The 13095-nt window shown below is 40.6% G+C and overlaps 1 protein-coding gene across 1 annotated transcript; it reads left to right on the top strand.

The window, feature by feature from the left end:
* Nucleotides 1-10938: 10938 nt before the first annotated feature.
* Nucleotides 10939-11250, top strand: LOC114116266 (cytochrome c oxidase subunit 7A2, mitochondrial-like). Its single transcript, XM_042243040.1, has one exon. The coding sequence runs from the start codon at nt 10939-10941 to the stop codon at nt 11248-11250; it is 312 nt and encodes a 103-aa protein (XP_042098974.1).
* Nucleotides 11251-13095: the final 1845 nt, after the last annotated feature.

Raw genomic sequence — 13095 nt, 5'->3', positions numbered from 1 at the left:
CTGTCTGAAGGCCTGTTCTGGCAGTTTTTCCTAGAGCATGGAGTGTCTCATTCCTGATCTCCACCTTGAACTTCTTTCAGGGTGTTTTAAAGGTCAGCAGCTTCAGCAATTGTGACTTAATCCTTGTAGAGGTAGATGGCAAGTTCTAATTTTTAGTTGACATCACCTTGAGGCATCTCAGGCTTAGGTTTTGGTTTGCTTAAGTGGGCTACTAAGGCACTGAAGGCAGCTCACTTTGTTAGTTTAACAGTAGTACTCCATTGTATGAATAAACAGTTATTTTCTGTCCCCAAATGATGAACTATTAGGTTGATATCACTTTTTTGTTGTCAAAAGTATTCAAATAAACACTCATCTTAGTGTCTTCATGTGTTTCTATGTCTAAGGAAAAGCCTCAGAATTTTCCTTCCTCTGTGGGGAAAAGCCCAGTTCTTCCCTCTTGTGTGGTCTTCCTTGTGTGTTTCTTTACTTTTACACAGAACACTTTACTTCTGCCATTTATGGTCACTAAATGTGTGGAAGTTTTCCTTCCACAATAAATAGGTTTCTGTGGCACCAGCTATATAAGTGAAAAGTCGCTCAGTCGTGTCCAACTCTTCGCGACTCTGTGGGCTGTAGAGTCCATGGAATTCTCCAGGCCAGAATACTGGAGTGGGTAGCTGTTCCCTTCTCCATGGGATTTTCCTAACACAGGGATTGAACCCAAGCCTCCTGTATTACAAGCAGATTCTTTACCAGCTGAGCTAAAGAGAAGCCCAAGAATACTGGAGTGGGTAGTCTATCCCTTCTGCAGTGGATCTTCCCAACCCAGGAATTGAACAGGGTCTCCAGCACTGCAGATGGATTCTTTACTAACTGAGCTATCAAAGATGTCCTATCAGTTCAGTTCAGTTCAGTCGCTCAGTCGTGTCTGACTCTTTGCGACCCCATGAATTGCAGCACATAAGGTCTCCTTGTCTATCACCAACTCCCAGAGTTCACTCCAACTCATGTCCATTGAGTCGGTGATGCCATCCAGCCATCTCATCCTCTGTGGTCCCCTTCTCCTGCCCCCAATCCCTCCCAGCATCAGAGTCTTTTCCAATGAGTCAACTGTTCACATGAGGTGGCCAAAGTATTGGAGTTTCCACTTTAGCATCATTCCTTCCAAAGAACACCCAGGACTGATCTCCTTGAGAATGGACTGGTTGGATCTCTTTGAGTCCAAGGGACTCTCAAGAGTCTTTTGCAACACCACAGTTCAAAAGCATCAGTTCTTCAGTGCTCAGCTTTCTTCGCAGTCCAACTCTCACATCCATACATGACCACTGGAAAAACCATAGCCCTGACTAGACGTACCTTTGTTGGCAAAGTAATATCTTTGCTTTTCAATATGCTATCTAGGTTGGTCATAACTTTCCTTCCAAGGAGTAAGCATCTTTTAATTTCATGGCTGCAATTAACCATCTGCAGTGATTTTGGAGCCCTTCAAAATAAAGTCTGACACTGTTTCCACTGTTTCTTATAGTGTAACTTAATTGTTGCACTGTCTACCCCAGCCCCTTCAGATCACCTGTTTCTGACCTAACTGGTATAGATCAGAGGATCCAATGACCCCCTCCTCAGGTTCCATTAATTTGCTAGAGCAGCTCACAGAACTCAGGGAGACACATTTACCAGTTTGCTAAAGGATATGATAAAGGAAGCAGATGAACCAGCCCAGAGTGTACACAGAACTATACAAAAAGATCATGACCCAGCTAACCATGATGGTATGATCACTCACCTAGAACCAGGCATCCTGGAATGTGAAGTCAAGTGGACCTTAGGAAGCATCACTATGAACAAAGCTAGTTGGAGGTGATGGAATTCCAGTTGAGCTATTTCAAATCCTAAAATATGAAGCTGTGAAAGTGCTACACTCAATATGACAGCAAATTTGGAAAACTCAGCAGTGGCCACAGGGCTGGAAAAGGTCAGTTTTCATTCCAATCCCAAAGAAAAGCAATTCCAAAGAATGCGCAAACAACTGCACAATTGCACTCATCTCACACACTAGTAAAGTAATATTCAAAATTCTCCAAGCCAGGCTTCAACAGTACATGAACTATGAACTTCCATATGTTCAAGCTCGTTTTAGAAAAGGCAGAGGAACCAGAGATCCTATTGCCAACATGCACTGGATAATCAAAAAAGCAAGAGAGTTCCAGAAAAACATCTTCTGCTTTATTGACGATGCCAAATCCTTTGACTATGTGGATCACAACAAACTGGAAAATTCTGAAAGAAATGGGAATACTAGACCACCTGACCTGCCTCCTGAGAAATCTGTATGTAGGTCAAGAAGCAACAGTTAGAACTGGACATGAAACAACAGACTGGTTTCAAATAGGAAAAGGAGTATGTCAAGGCTGTATATTGTCGTCCTACTTAGTCAACTTATATGCAGAGTGAGGTAAGGTGAGGTGAGGTGAAGTCGCTCAGTCGTGTCCGACTCTTTGCGACCCTGTGGACTGTAACCTACTAGGCTTCTCCATCCATGAGATTCTCCAGGCACGAATACTGGAGTGGACTGCCATTTCCTTCTCCAGGGAATCTTCCCGACCCGGGGATCAAACCCGGGTCTCCCGCATTGGAGGCAGACGCTTAACCTCTGAGCCACCAGAGTACAGCATGAGAAATGCTGGACTGGATGAAGCACAAGCTGAAATCAAGATTGCCGGGAGAAATATCAATAACCTCAGATATGCAGGTGACACCACCCTTATGGCAGAAAGTGAAGAAGAACTAAAGAGCTTCTTGATGAAAATGAAAGAGGAGAGTGAAAAAGTTGACTTAAAGCTCAACATTCAAAAAACTAACATCATGGTATTTGGTCCCATCACTTCATGGCAAATAGATGGGTAAACAATGGAAATAGTGACAGACTTTAGTTTTTGGGACTCCAAAATCACTGCAGACGGTGACTGTAGCCATGAAATTAAAAGACACTTGCTCCTTGGAAGAAAACTTATGACCAACATAGACAGCATGTTAAAGAGCAGAGACATTACTTTGCCAACAAAGGTCCATCTCTTCAAGGCTGTAGTTTTTCCAGTAGTCATGTATGGATGTGAGAGTTGGACTATAAAGAAAGCTGATGGGCGAAGAATTGATGATTTTGAACTATGGTGCTGGAGAAGACTCTTGAGAGTCCCTTGGATTGCAAGGAGATCCAATCAATCCATCCTAAACGAAATTAGTCCTGAATATTCATTGGAAGGACTGATTCTGAAGCTGAAACTCCAATCCTTTGTCCACCTGATGGGAAGAACTGACTCATTTGAAATGACCCAGATACTGGGAAAGATTGAAGGTGGGAGGGAAAGGGGACGACAGAAGATGAGATGATTGGATGGCATTACTGACTTGATGGACATGAGTTTGAGTAAGCTCCAGGAGTTGGTGATGAACAGGGAAGCCTGGTGTGCTGCAGTCCATGGAGTCACAAAGAGTCAGACACGACTGAATGACTGAACTGAACTGAACTGAATGTGTATGTTTGCTAGTCAGGAAACTCCCTGTCCCCAGATATACTGGGATTTTATGGAGGCTTCCTCACATACACATGATCAGTCATAAACTCCATTTCCAGTCACTCTCCCCTTTCTAGAGGATTGAGGGGAGAGCTGAAAATTCTTAACATCTTATCTTGACTTGGTCTTTCCAGTGACCAGCCCTATCCAGGGGTCATTCAGGAGCCCATCTAGAGTCATCTCATTAAGCAAAAGATGCTCCTAGTGATCTTATCAGAGATTTACAAGGTTAGGATCCCTGTGTCAGGGAAAGTTAGTTGCTCAGTCTTGTGAGACTCTTTGAGACTCCACGGACTGCAGCCTGCCAGGCTCCTCTGTCTGTGGGATTCTCCAGGCAAGAGTACTGGAGTGAGTAGCCATTCCCTTCTCTAGGGGGTCTTCCAACCCAGGGATCGAACCCGGTCTCCTACATTGCAGGCAGATTCTTTACCATCTGTGCTACACATATTAGAACAAGAGACGCTCCTAGTATTCTTGTCACCTTGGAAATTGCAAAAGTTTTAGGAACTCTGTGCCAGGAACCCAGTGAAAAATGGCTGTGTTCTATAGTATATGCAACTTCACATAAACTGAAATTTGCTTTTTCAGAGTGGTTTTGCCATCACACATTTTAACAGCAACCTATCACTAATACTTGTTTTCAGGTTTACTGATTTTTTGTTTTTGTTTTTTTGTTTTTTTGCAGGCTGGAGGGTATTATTATTTAATTTTTGTTTTCTGGTTTACTAGTAAGGTTGATCATGTTTTCCTTGTACATTATAGAGTTTCATTCTCTGAATTGTCTATTCATCTGTTGTGTAGCTTGGCTTTTTCTTATTAATTTGAAGAAACTTCTAAAATATTAAGGTGTGCATATTTTTGTGATTACAAAAATTTCAAATTTCTTTTAATATTATGAGGTTTATCTCTTAACTTTATCACACCTTTTGACATATAGAAGCTTATCATTTTAATGTTGCCCTGTCTTTTCTTCTATGGTGTGTACCCCCTTTTGGGGTGATCATAATAAATCCTTTCCTAACTGGTGGCATTATAACGTATCAGTTTCAGTAGGCTGAGGTGCATTCCTCAGATTTTCCTTCTGTGTTTTCAGTTAAGGTAGGCCACATAAAGAGATTCTTGTGAGAGATTTGGAGACTGAAGTGAAGCAACAAGCATTTTGTAGCTCAGACACTTTTATTGCATATCTGAAAGATCGCCTAATTGGCATGAAGCAGCAGTCAGGTTGCAACTGCTCTGCCTTTTCCTGAATCATTCTTTAGTTGCTCTAATGCCTGGGCTGGATGTGTGTGTTTTATAAGTTCCATGAAGAAGAGCTCCAGTTTCTATAGGATACCTATATGTTTCTTGCTTCATGCTTATATTGCCTTCCCAACTTTCTTCCCGCTGGAGTTAAAGCTCCAGCATCACATGGGAAGCCGCAGCAGGCTTACGGAAACTGGGTAACCAGCTTCCACAGTCACATAAAGTCAAATTCACATGACAAATCACAAACCATGTGTGCCTGTATGATTGAAACTCTGACTGATACAGTATGTTTATGACATAAAGAAAGTCTTCTATAGCTTTTGTAATAGCTATATTTTTCCCATTTAGGCATTTAATGCATCTAAAGTTTACTTTTTTGTATGGTGTTGTACACAGACCAAAATAATATTTTTTTTAAATGTGGATATCTGTTTATCTATCCTTATTCCAGCAATTGCTCTGTTGCAAATAAAATATCTATATGTCCACATCAACCTTCTAATTTATTCTCTTTCATTAGTCCACTTACATGTAGATGGCACACTATCAGAATTACTGCTGCCTCACAGTTAGTGTTAGATAAGCCTTTATTTAATTCTTTCTTTCAAAATCATGTTGGTTATTTTGGCTCTCTATACTAACATAGGAATTTTAGTAGAAACTTGCCAAGTTTCATGAAAAAAAAAAAAAAAGGAATTTTGTCTGTAGTAACCCTTGCTATATAGATCAAATTAGGGAGAATTGCTTTATGTTCACAACCTCCCATCTAAGGACATGATGTATTGCTCTCCCTGCACTTAAAGTCAATAGTCTTTATTTTTAGAGCAGTTTTAAGTTTATAGAAAAATTGAGCAGAAAATAATGAATTTGTTACAGTTTATGTGCCAGTACTTACATAATATTAACTAAGGTGAAGGTGAAGTTGCTCAGTCGTGTCCGACTCTTTGCGACCCTGTGGACTGTAACCTACTAGGCTTCTCCGTCCATGGGATTCTCCAGGCAAGAATACTGGAGTGGATTGTCATTTCCTTCTCCAATATTAACTAAAGTCTGTAGATTACTTAGGGTTCACTCTGTGTTGTATTTTCAGTGGGGTTTGACCCATATATAATGACATGAATTCACGATTACAGTATCATGCAGGGCAGTTTCACTGCATTAAAGATTCTCTGCATTCCACTTATTCATCCCTCCCTCCCAAACCTTGGCAACCACTGAGCTTTTTACTGTCTCTACAGCTTTGTCTTTTCCACAGCATCATATATTTGAAATCATATGGTATATAGTCTTTTGAGATTGGCATCTTTCACTTAGCAATATGCATTTCAGTATCCTCCATGTATTTTCATGGCTTAAAACTTCATTTCTTTTTATTACTGAATAATATTCTGTTATATGCATGTACCAGAGTTTGTTTATCCATTCACTGTTGAACAATATCTTAACTGCTTCTGGTTGTGGCAATTATGAATAAAGCCACTGTAAATCTACATGTTTAGGTTTTTGTGTAGATGTAAGTTTTCAGCTCATTTGTGTAAATACTAAGGAGCATGATTACTGAATTGTATGATAAGAATATGTTTAGTTTCATAAGAAACTGTCATACGGTCTTCCACTGTGACTGTAGAGTTTTACATTCCTACCAGCAATGAATGAGAATTCCTGTTGCTCCACAGACTCTGAGGTGGCTCAGTGGTAAAGAAACTGCCTGCCAGCGCAGGAGATGCCAGTTCAATCCCTGGGTTGGGAAGATCCCCTGGAGAAGCAAATAGCAACCCACTCCAGTATTCTCGCCTGGAAAACCCCAAAGACAGAAGAGCCTGGCAGGCTATAGACTATGGGGTTGCAAAGGGTTGGACACAACGGTGCAGTTGAGCACACACACACACTCACTTGGAGCTGTGTTTTGGATTTTAGCCAGTTGGCATCTGGTCCCATCACTTCATGGCAAATAGATGCGTAAAAAATGGAAACAGTGAGAGACTATTTTTTTTGATCTCCAAAATCACTGCAGATGGTGACTACAGCCTTGAAATTAAAAGACACTTGCTCCTTGGAAAAAAATCTATGACCAACCTAGACAGCATATTAAAAAGCAGAGACATTACTTTGCCAACAAAGGTCTGTCTAGTCAAAGCTATGGTTTTTCCAATAGTCATGTATGCATGTGAGAGTTAGACTATAAAGAAAGCTGAAGTGAAGTGAAGTGAAGTGAAAGTCACTCAGGTGTGTCCAGCTCTTTGTGATCCCATGGATTATACAGTTCATGGAATTCTCCAGGTCAGAATAATGGAGTGGGTAGCCTTGCCCTTTTCCAGGGGATCTTCCCAACCCAGGGACTGAACCTAGGTCTCCCGCATTGCATACAGATTGTTTACCAGCTGAGCCACAAGGGAAGCCCAAAGAAAGCTGAGCGCTGAAGAACTGATTCTTTTGAACTGTGGTGTTGGAGAAGACTCTTGGGAGTCTCTTGGACTGCAAGGAGATCCAACCAGTCAGTCCTAAAGGAAATTAGGAGAAGGCAATGGCACCCCACTACAGTACTCTTGCCTGGAAAATCCCATGGATGGAGGAGTCTAGTAGGCTACAGTCCATGGGGTCACTAAGAGTCGGACATGACCGAGTGACTGAACTGAACTGAATATATGTATGCTGCTGCTAAGGACTTCCCTGGTGGCTCAGAGGATAAAGTGCCTGCCTGCAATGCAGGAGACCCGGTTTGATCCCTGGGTTGGGAAGATCCCCTGGAGAAGCAATGGCAACCCACTCCAGTATTCTTGCCTGGAGAATCCCGTGGACAGAGGAGCCTGGCGGGCTACAGTCCATGGGGTCGCAAAGAGTCGGACACGACTGAGCAACTTCACACATGCTGCTGCTAAGTTTCTTCAGGCGTGTCCAGCTCTTGTGCGACCCCTTAGATGGCAGCCCACCAGGCTCCCCCATTCCTGGGATTCTCCAGGCAAGAATACTGGAGTGGGTTGCCATTGCCTTCTCTAGAATATATGTACAGTGGTATCTTATTAGTTAATTTGCCATTCCATGGTGATATATCATCTGAATTTTTGTGTGTGTATTCATTTGTCATCTGTATATCTTTGATGAAGTGTCTGTTCATATTTTAATTTGGTTGTTTGTTTTCTTATCATTGAGTTTTAAGAGTTCTTGTATATTTTGAATACCAGTTCTTTATCAGGTGTTTTGCAGAGATTTCCTACCAGTCTAGTACTTATCTCTTAGTGTCTTTCATATAGTCAAGTTTTTAATTTTAATGAAGTCACATTTGTCAATCATTTTTTTCATCAATCATGCTTTTGATGTTGTATTTTAAAAAGTCATTAACAAACCTAAAGTCATCTGAATTTTCTCCTCCGTTATCTTCTAAGAATTTTGTAGTTTTACATTTTGTATTTATATCTATGATTCATTTTGAGTAAACTTTTGTGAAAGATGTACAGTTTGTATCTACATTTATTTATTTTTTGCATGTTGCTATTCAATTGTCCCAGGACCATTTGTTGAAAAGATTATCCTTTTTCATTGAATTGCCTTTGCTCCTCTTTTGGTCATTTCTAGGCTTTCTATTTTGTCCTACTGATTTACTTGTCTGTTCTTTTACCAATTACTCTACTGTCTTGATAACTGTAGCTTTCTAGTAAGTCTTAAAGGTGGGTATTCTCAGTCTTCTGACTTTGTTCTTCTCTTGCAATATTTTGTTTATTTGGGGTCTTTAGCCACTCCATATAAACTTTAAAATCAGTTGTCACTATTTACAAAATAACTTGCTATAATTTTTATTGGGATTGTGTTGAGTTTATAGATCACATTGAGAAAAGCTGACATCTTGACAGTATTATGTCTATCCTTGTACATGGAAAGTCTCCATTTATTCAGATCTGTGATTTCTTTCATGAGAATTTTGTAGTTTTCCTGATATAGATCTTTTATATATTTTTTTCAGGTTTACGTCTACATATTTATTCTTTTTTTGGCACTAAAGTTAATGGTATTGTTTTTAATATCAAAATCCAATTGTTCCTTGCTGGTATTTAAGAACGCTATTGACTTAAAAATTTTTTTTTTATTGAAGGATAGTTACTTTACAGAATTTTGTTGTTTTCTGTCAAACCTCAACATGAATCAGCCATAGGTATATATATGTCCCCTCCCTTTTAAACCTCCCTCCCATCTGCCTCTCCATCCCACCCCTCTCGGTTGATACAGAGCCCCTATTTGAGTTTCCTGATCCATACAGCAAATTCCCGTTGGCCATCTATTTTACATATGGTAATGTAAGTTTCTGTGTTACTCTTTTCATACATCTCACCCTCTCCTCCCCTCTCGCTAGCTCCATAAGTCTATTCTCTATGTCTATTTCTCCACTGCTGCCCTGTAAATAAATTCTTCAGAACCATTTTTCTAGGTTCCGTATATGTGTGTTAGAATATGATATTTATCTTTCTCTTTCTGACTCACTTCACTGTTTATAATAGGTTCTAGGCTTATCCACCTCATCAGAACTGACTCAAATGCTTTCCTTTTTATGGCTGAGTACTATTCCATTGTGTACATGTAGCACAACTTCTTTATCCATTCATCTGTCGATGGACATCTAGGTTGCTTCCATGTTCTAGCTAAGCCACTCTGGTATTGCCTGGAAAATCTCATGGACATATGAGCCTGAGGGCTATATAGTCCATAGGGTCTCAGAGTCAGACACGACTAAAGCGACTTATCATTTACATACATATATTAACCTTATATCCTACAATTTTGCTATAATTGCATTTTAGTTTCAGAAGTTGTTGATCTTTTAAAAAGATTTTCTATGTAGACAGTCATGTCGTCTGTGAACAATGAGAGTGTTATTTCTTCCTTTCTAATTTGAATACCTTTTATTTCCTTTTCTTGCCTTATTTCATTAGTTAGGCTGTCCAGTAAATGTAAAATAAGAGTAGCACAGAGAGACATCCTTGCCTAGTTCTTGATCTTAAATGGGGAAGCATCTAGTCCTTTCTAATAATGTTTTTCATGTACACAAACAACATTTTGATTTCCCATTAAGGGCCCACACATCTTTTATTTCTAGACATTTTAATGTTTTTGTTGCTATTGATTTTTCTATGTTCGTCCTATGCCAACATTTCTCCTGCACACTCATTAGATTTTATAATTTCACATGTGTTCTTTGGGTGTAAAATCATATTATTTGCAATAATGACATTTTTTTTGTTTATTCCATGCTAATTATTTTTGTCTCTAGTCTCTTTTACTTACCATATTGCACAAGATACAGTCTATACGGCAGATGTTAAAATGTAGATGTAGATGATCTCCTAAGGGAGATCAGTCCTGGGTGTTCATTGGAAGGACTGATGTTGAAGCTGAAACTCCAATACTTTGGCAACCTGATGCGAAGAGCTGACTCATTTGAAAAGACCCTGATGCTGGGAAAGATTGAGGGCAGGAGGAGAAGGGGTGACAGAGGATGAGATTGTTGGATGGCATCACCAACTCAGTGGACATGGGTTTGGGTGGACTCTGGGAGTTGGTGATGGACAGGGAGGCCTGGCGTGCTGTGGTTCATGGGGTCACAAAGAATCAGACACGACTGAGCCACTGCACTGAACTGAACTGAAAATGGTATGGTGATATTGGATATACATTTCTCACTCCTGACTATTTTAGTTATTTTCAAGCACAATTTAGAGGAAATAAATATATAAGAGCCAGGAGTTGCTGCGGAGAAGGCAATGGCACCCCACTCCAGTACTCTTGCCTGGAAAATCCCATGGACGGAGAAGCCTGGAAGGCTGCAGTCCATGGGGTCGCTGAGGGTTGGACACAACTGAGCGACTTCACTTTCACTTTTTACTTTCATGCATTGGAGAAAGAAATGACAACCCACTCCAGTGTTCTTGCCTGGAGAATCTCACGGACAGGGGAGCCTGGTGGGCTGCCGTCTATGGGGTCGCACAGAGTCGGACACGACTGAAGTGACTTAGAAGTAGCAGCAGTAGCAGCAGTAGCAGGAGTTGCTGAGTTTGCAGATGAAACTATTTTTCACTTAATCTCTCCTGGCTAAAAGCTCTGAAAGTAAGAAGTGAGTGGTTGCCATTAGTGCAGTAACTGAACAAAGATGCTGTGGAATCTGCTGGCTCTTCATCAGATGAGTCAGAGGACTATAATTACTGCTTCACACACGAAGTTTGAAAATAAGGTTCCAGAGAAACAAAAGATGTTTCAGGAGGATAATGGAATTCTGGTGCATCTGAAGGGTGGGATAGCTGACGCCGTCCTGTATAGAGCCACCATGATTCTTACAGTTGGTGGAATGGCATATGCCATATATCAGCTGGTTGTGGCTTCATTTCCCAAGAAGCAGGATTGGCTTCAGTTTATCCTTCCAGCAATCAGTTGGTTCAGTTTCATTCAGCTCTCTGTGGACTGATAAATAGCTAGGTTCTTGGGGAACAGTGTTTATTGACTTGTACTAGCTGCCACCAATAAAGCAGTCTTTACCATAAAAAAGGAAAAGAAATGGTCTTAGGACAAAGGTCAGATTCAGGCAACTACCAGTAAATTTCAGGGTAAAAACCAGATCAAGGGTGTAGCTACAGGACCCATGTTTAAACCTAAGAAAGAATAAAAATGATGCCTCAGAGACCTTCACAGCTAGACAAAAGAGCTCTAAGAATCTTTTTTCTTTTCAGAAGTGTTGTTATTTTTTATTTTTTCTATTTATTTATTTTACTTTACGATATTGTATTGGTTTTCCCATACATTGACTTGAATCCTCCATGAGTGTACATGTGTTCCGCATCCTGAACACCCCTCCCTCCTCCCTCCCCATCCCATCCCTCTGAGTCATCCCAGTACACCAGCCCGAAGCACCCTGTATCATGCATTGAACCTGGACTGGCAATTCATTTCACATATGATAATTTACATGTTTCAATGCCATTCTCCCATATCATCCTGTCCTCGCCCTCTCCCACAGAGTCCAAAAGATTGTTCTATACATCTGTGTCTCTTTTGCTGTCTCACATACAGGGTTATCATTACCATCTTCCTAAATTCCATATATGTGCATTAGTATACTACATTGATATTTTTCTTTCTGGCTTACTTCACTCTGTGTAATAGGCTCCAGTTTCATCCACCTCATTAGAACTGATTCAAACGTATTCTCTAAGAATCTTAAGAGTGCTCTCCCATGACACCCTGACTCTCAGCTCACATTAGAGAGAGAGCTGTTTCAAAAAGACAGGTAGGTGTGTTGTTTGTCTAACTGTTGTTGCTCTGTTGCTCAGTTGTGTCCGACTCTTTGCAACCCCATTGATTGCAGGACACCAGGGTTCCCTATCCTTCACCATCTTCTGGAGTTTGCTCAAACTCATGTCCATCGAGTCGGTGATGCCATCCGACTGGTATTTCCCAGTGAGTCAACTCTCTCTTCAGGTGGCCAAAATACTGGAGCTTCAACTTCAGCATCAGTCCTTCCAGTGAATACTCAGGATTGATTTTCTTTAAGATTGACTGTTTGGTCACCTTGCCATTCACGGGTGGTACCAGATGCTGTTGGCTTCAGGGAGTGCGAGCCTCATACCCTTCAGGAGCTGGGCACTACAGAAGTCATCTTAGAGGGCACTGAGGGAAACCATTCACAGGGACATGTCACATGCATCACACGTGGCACAGGTGTGATTCTTTAAAAAGACAGAAGGGAGGGGATATATGCATTCTTATAGCTGATTCACTTCACTGTACCACAGAAATTAAACCAATGTAAAGCAACTATGCTGCTGCTGCTGCTAAGTCGCTTCAGTCGTGTCCGACTCTGTGCGATCCCGTGGACTGCAGCCTACCAGGCTCCTCCGTCCATGGGATTTTCCAGGCAAGAGTACGCCAATTAAAAAAAAAAACTGTATGCATCTCATATATACACTAGATCTGTTTACCTGCCATGATTCAAAGAATCATTAACCACTTTAATGTAAAGTTTAATAGAAATATTTTCAAAAAGACAGAAGGGTTTTAGGAGACTAACTTCAAAATTAGAGAAATGAAAGAAAAAGGAAAAAATTTAGACAGATTCCAGATCCAGATATCAAACTTGTTTCATCTTTAGATATTCCTCTGGTAAAAATCTGCCTGAAAATTGTGAATTAACTTCAGAACTCAGAGGAAAATAGTTTAGTGATTGATTACCCTTCCATCAGTGTGGGAAGGGGCTATGTCAAGAGACATAATGGCTTCAACTTTGCCCACTGGTCAGTCAACATTTGTGATATTA

This window comes from Ovis aries, chromosome 1 (genome assembly GCF_016772045.2).
Source record: "Ovis aries strain OAR_USU_Benz2616 breed Rambouillet chromosome 1, ARS-UI_Ramb_v3.0, whole genome shotgun sequence".
Classification (NCBI taxonomy): Eukaryota; Metazoa; Chordata; class Mammalia; order Artiodactyla; family Bovidae; genus Ovis; species Ovis aries.
Note: the sequence above shows the minus strand (reverse complement) of the source record. Positions and strands in the feature narration are given on the sequence as shown.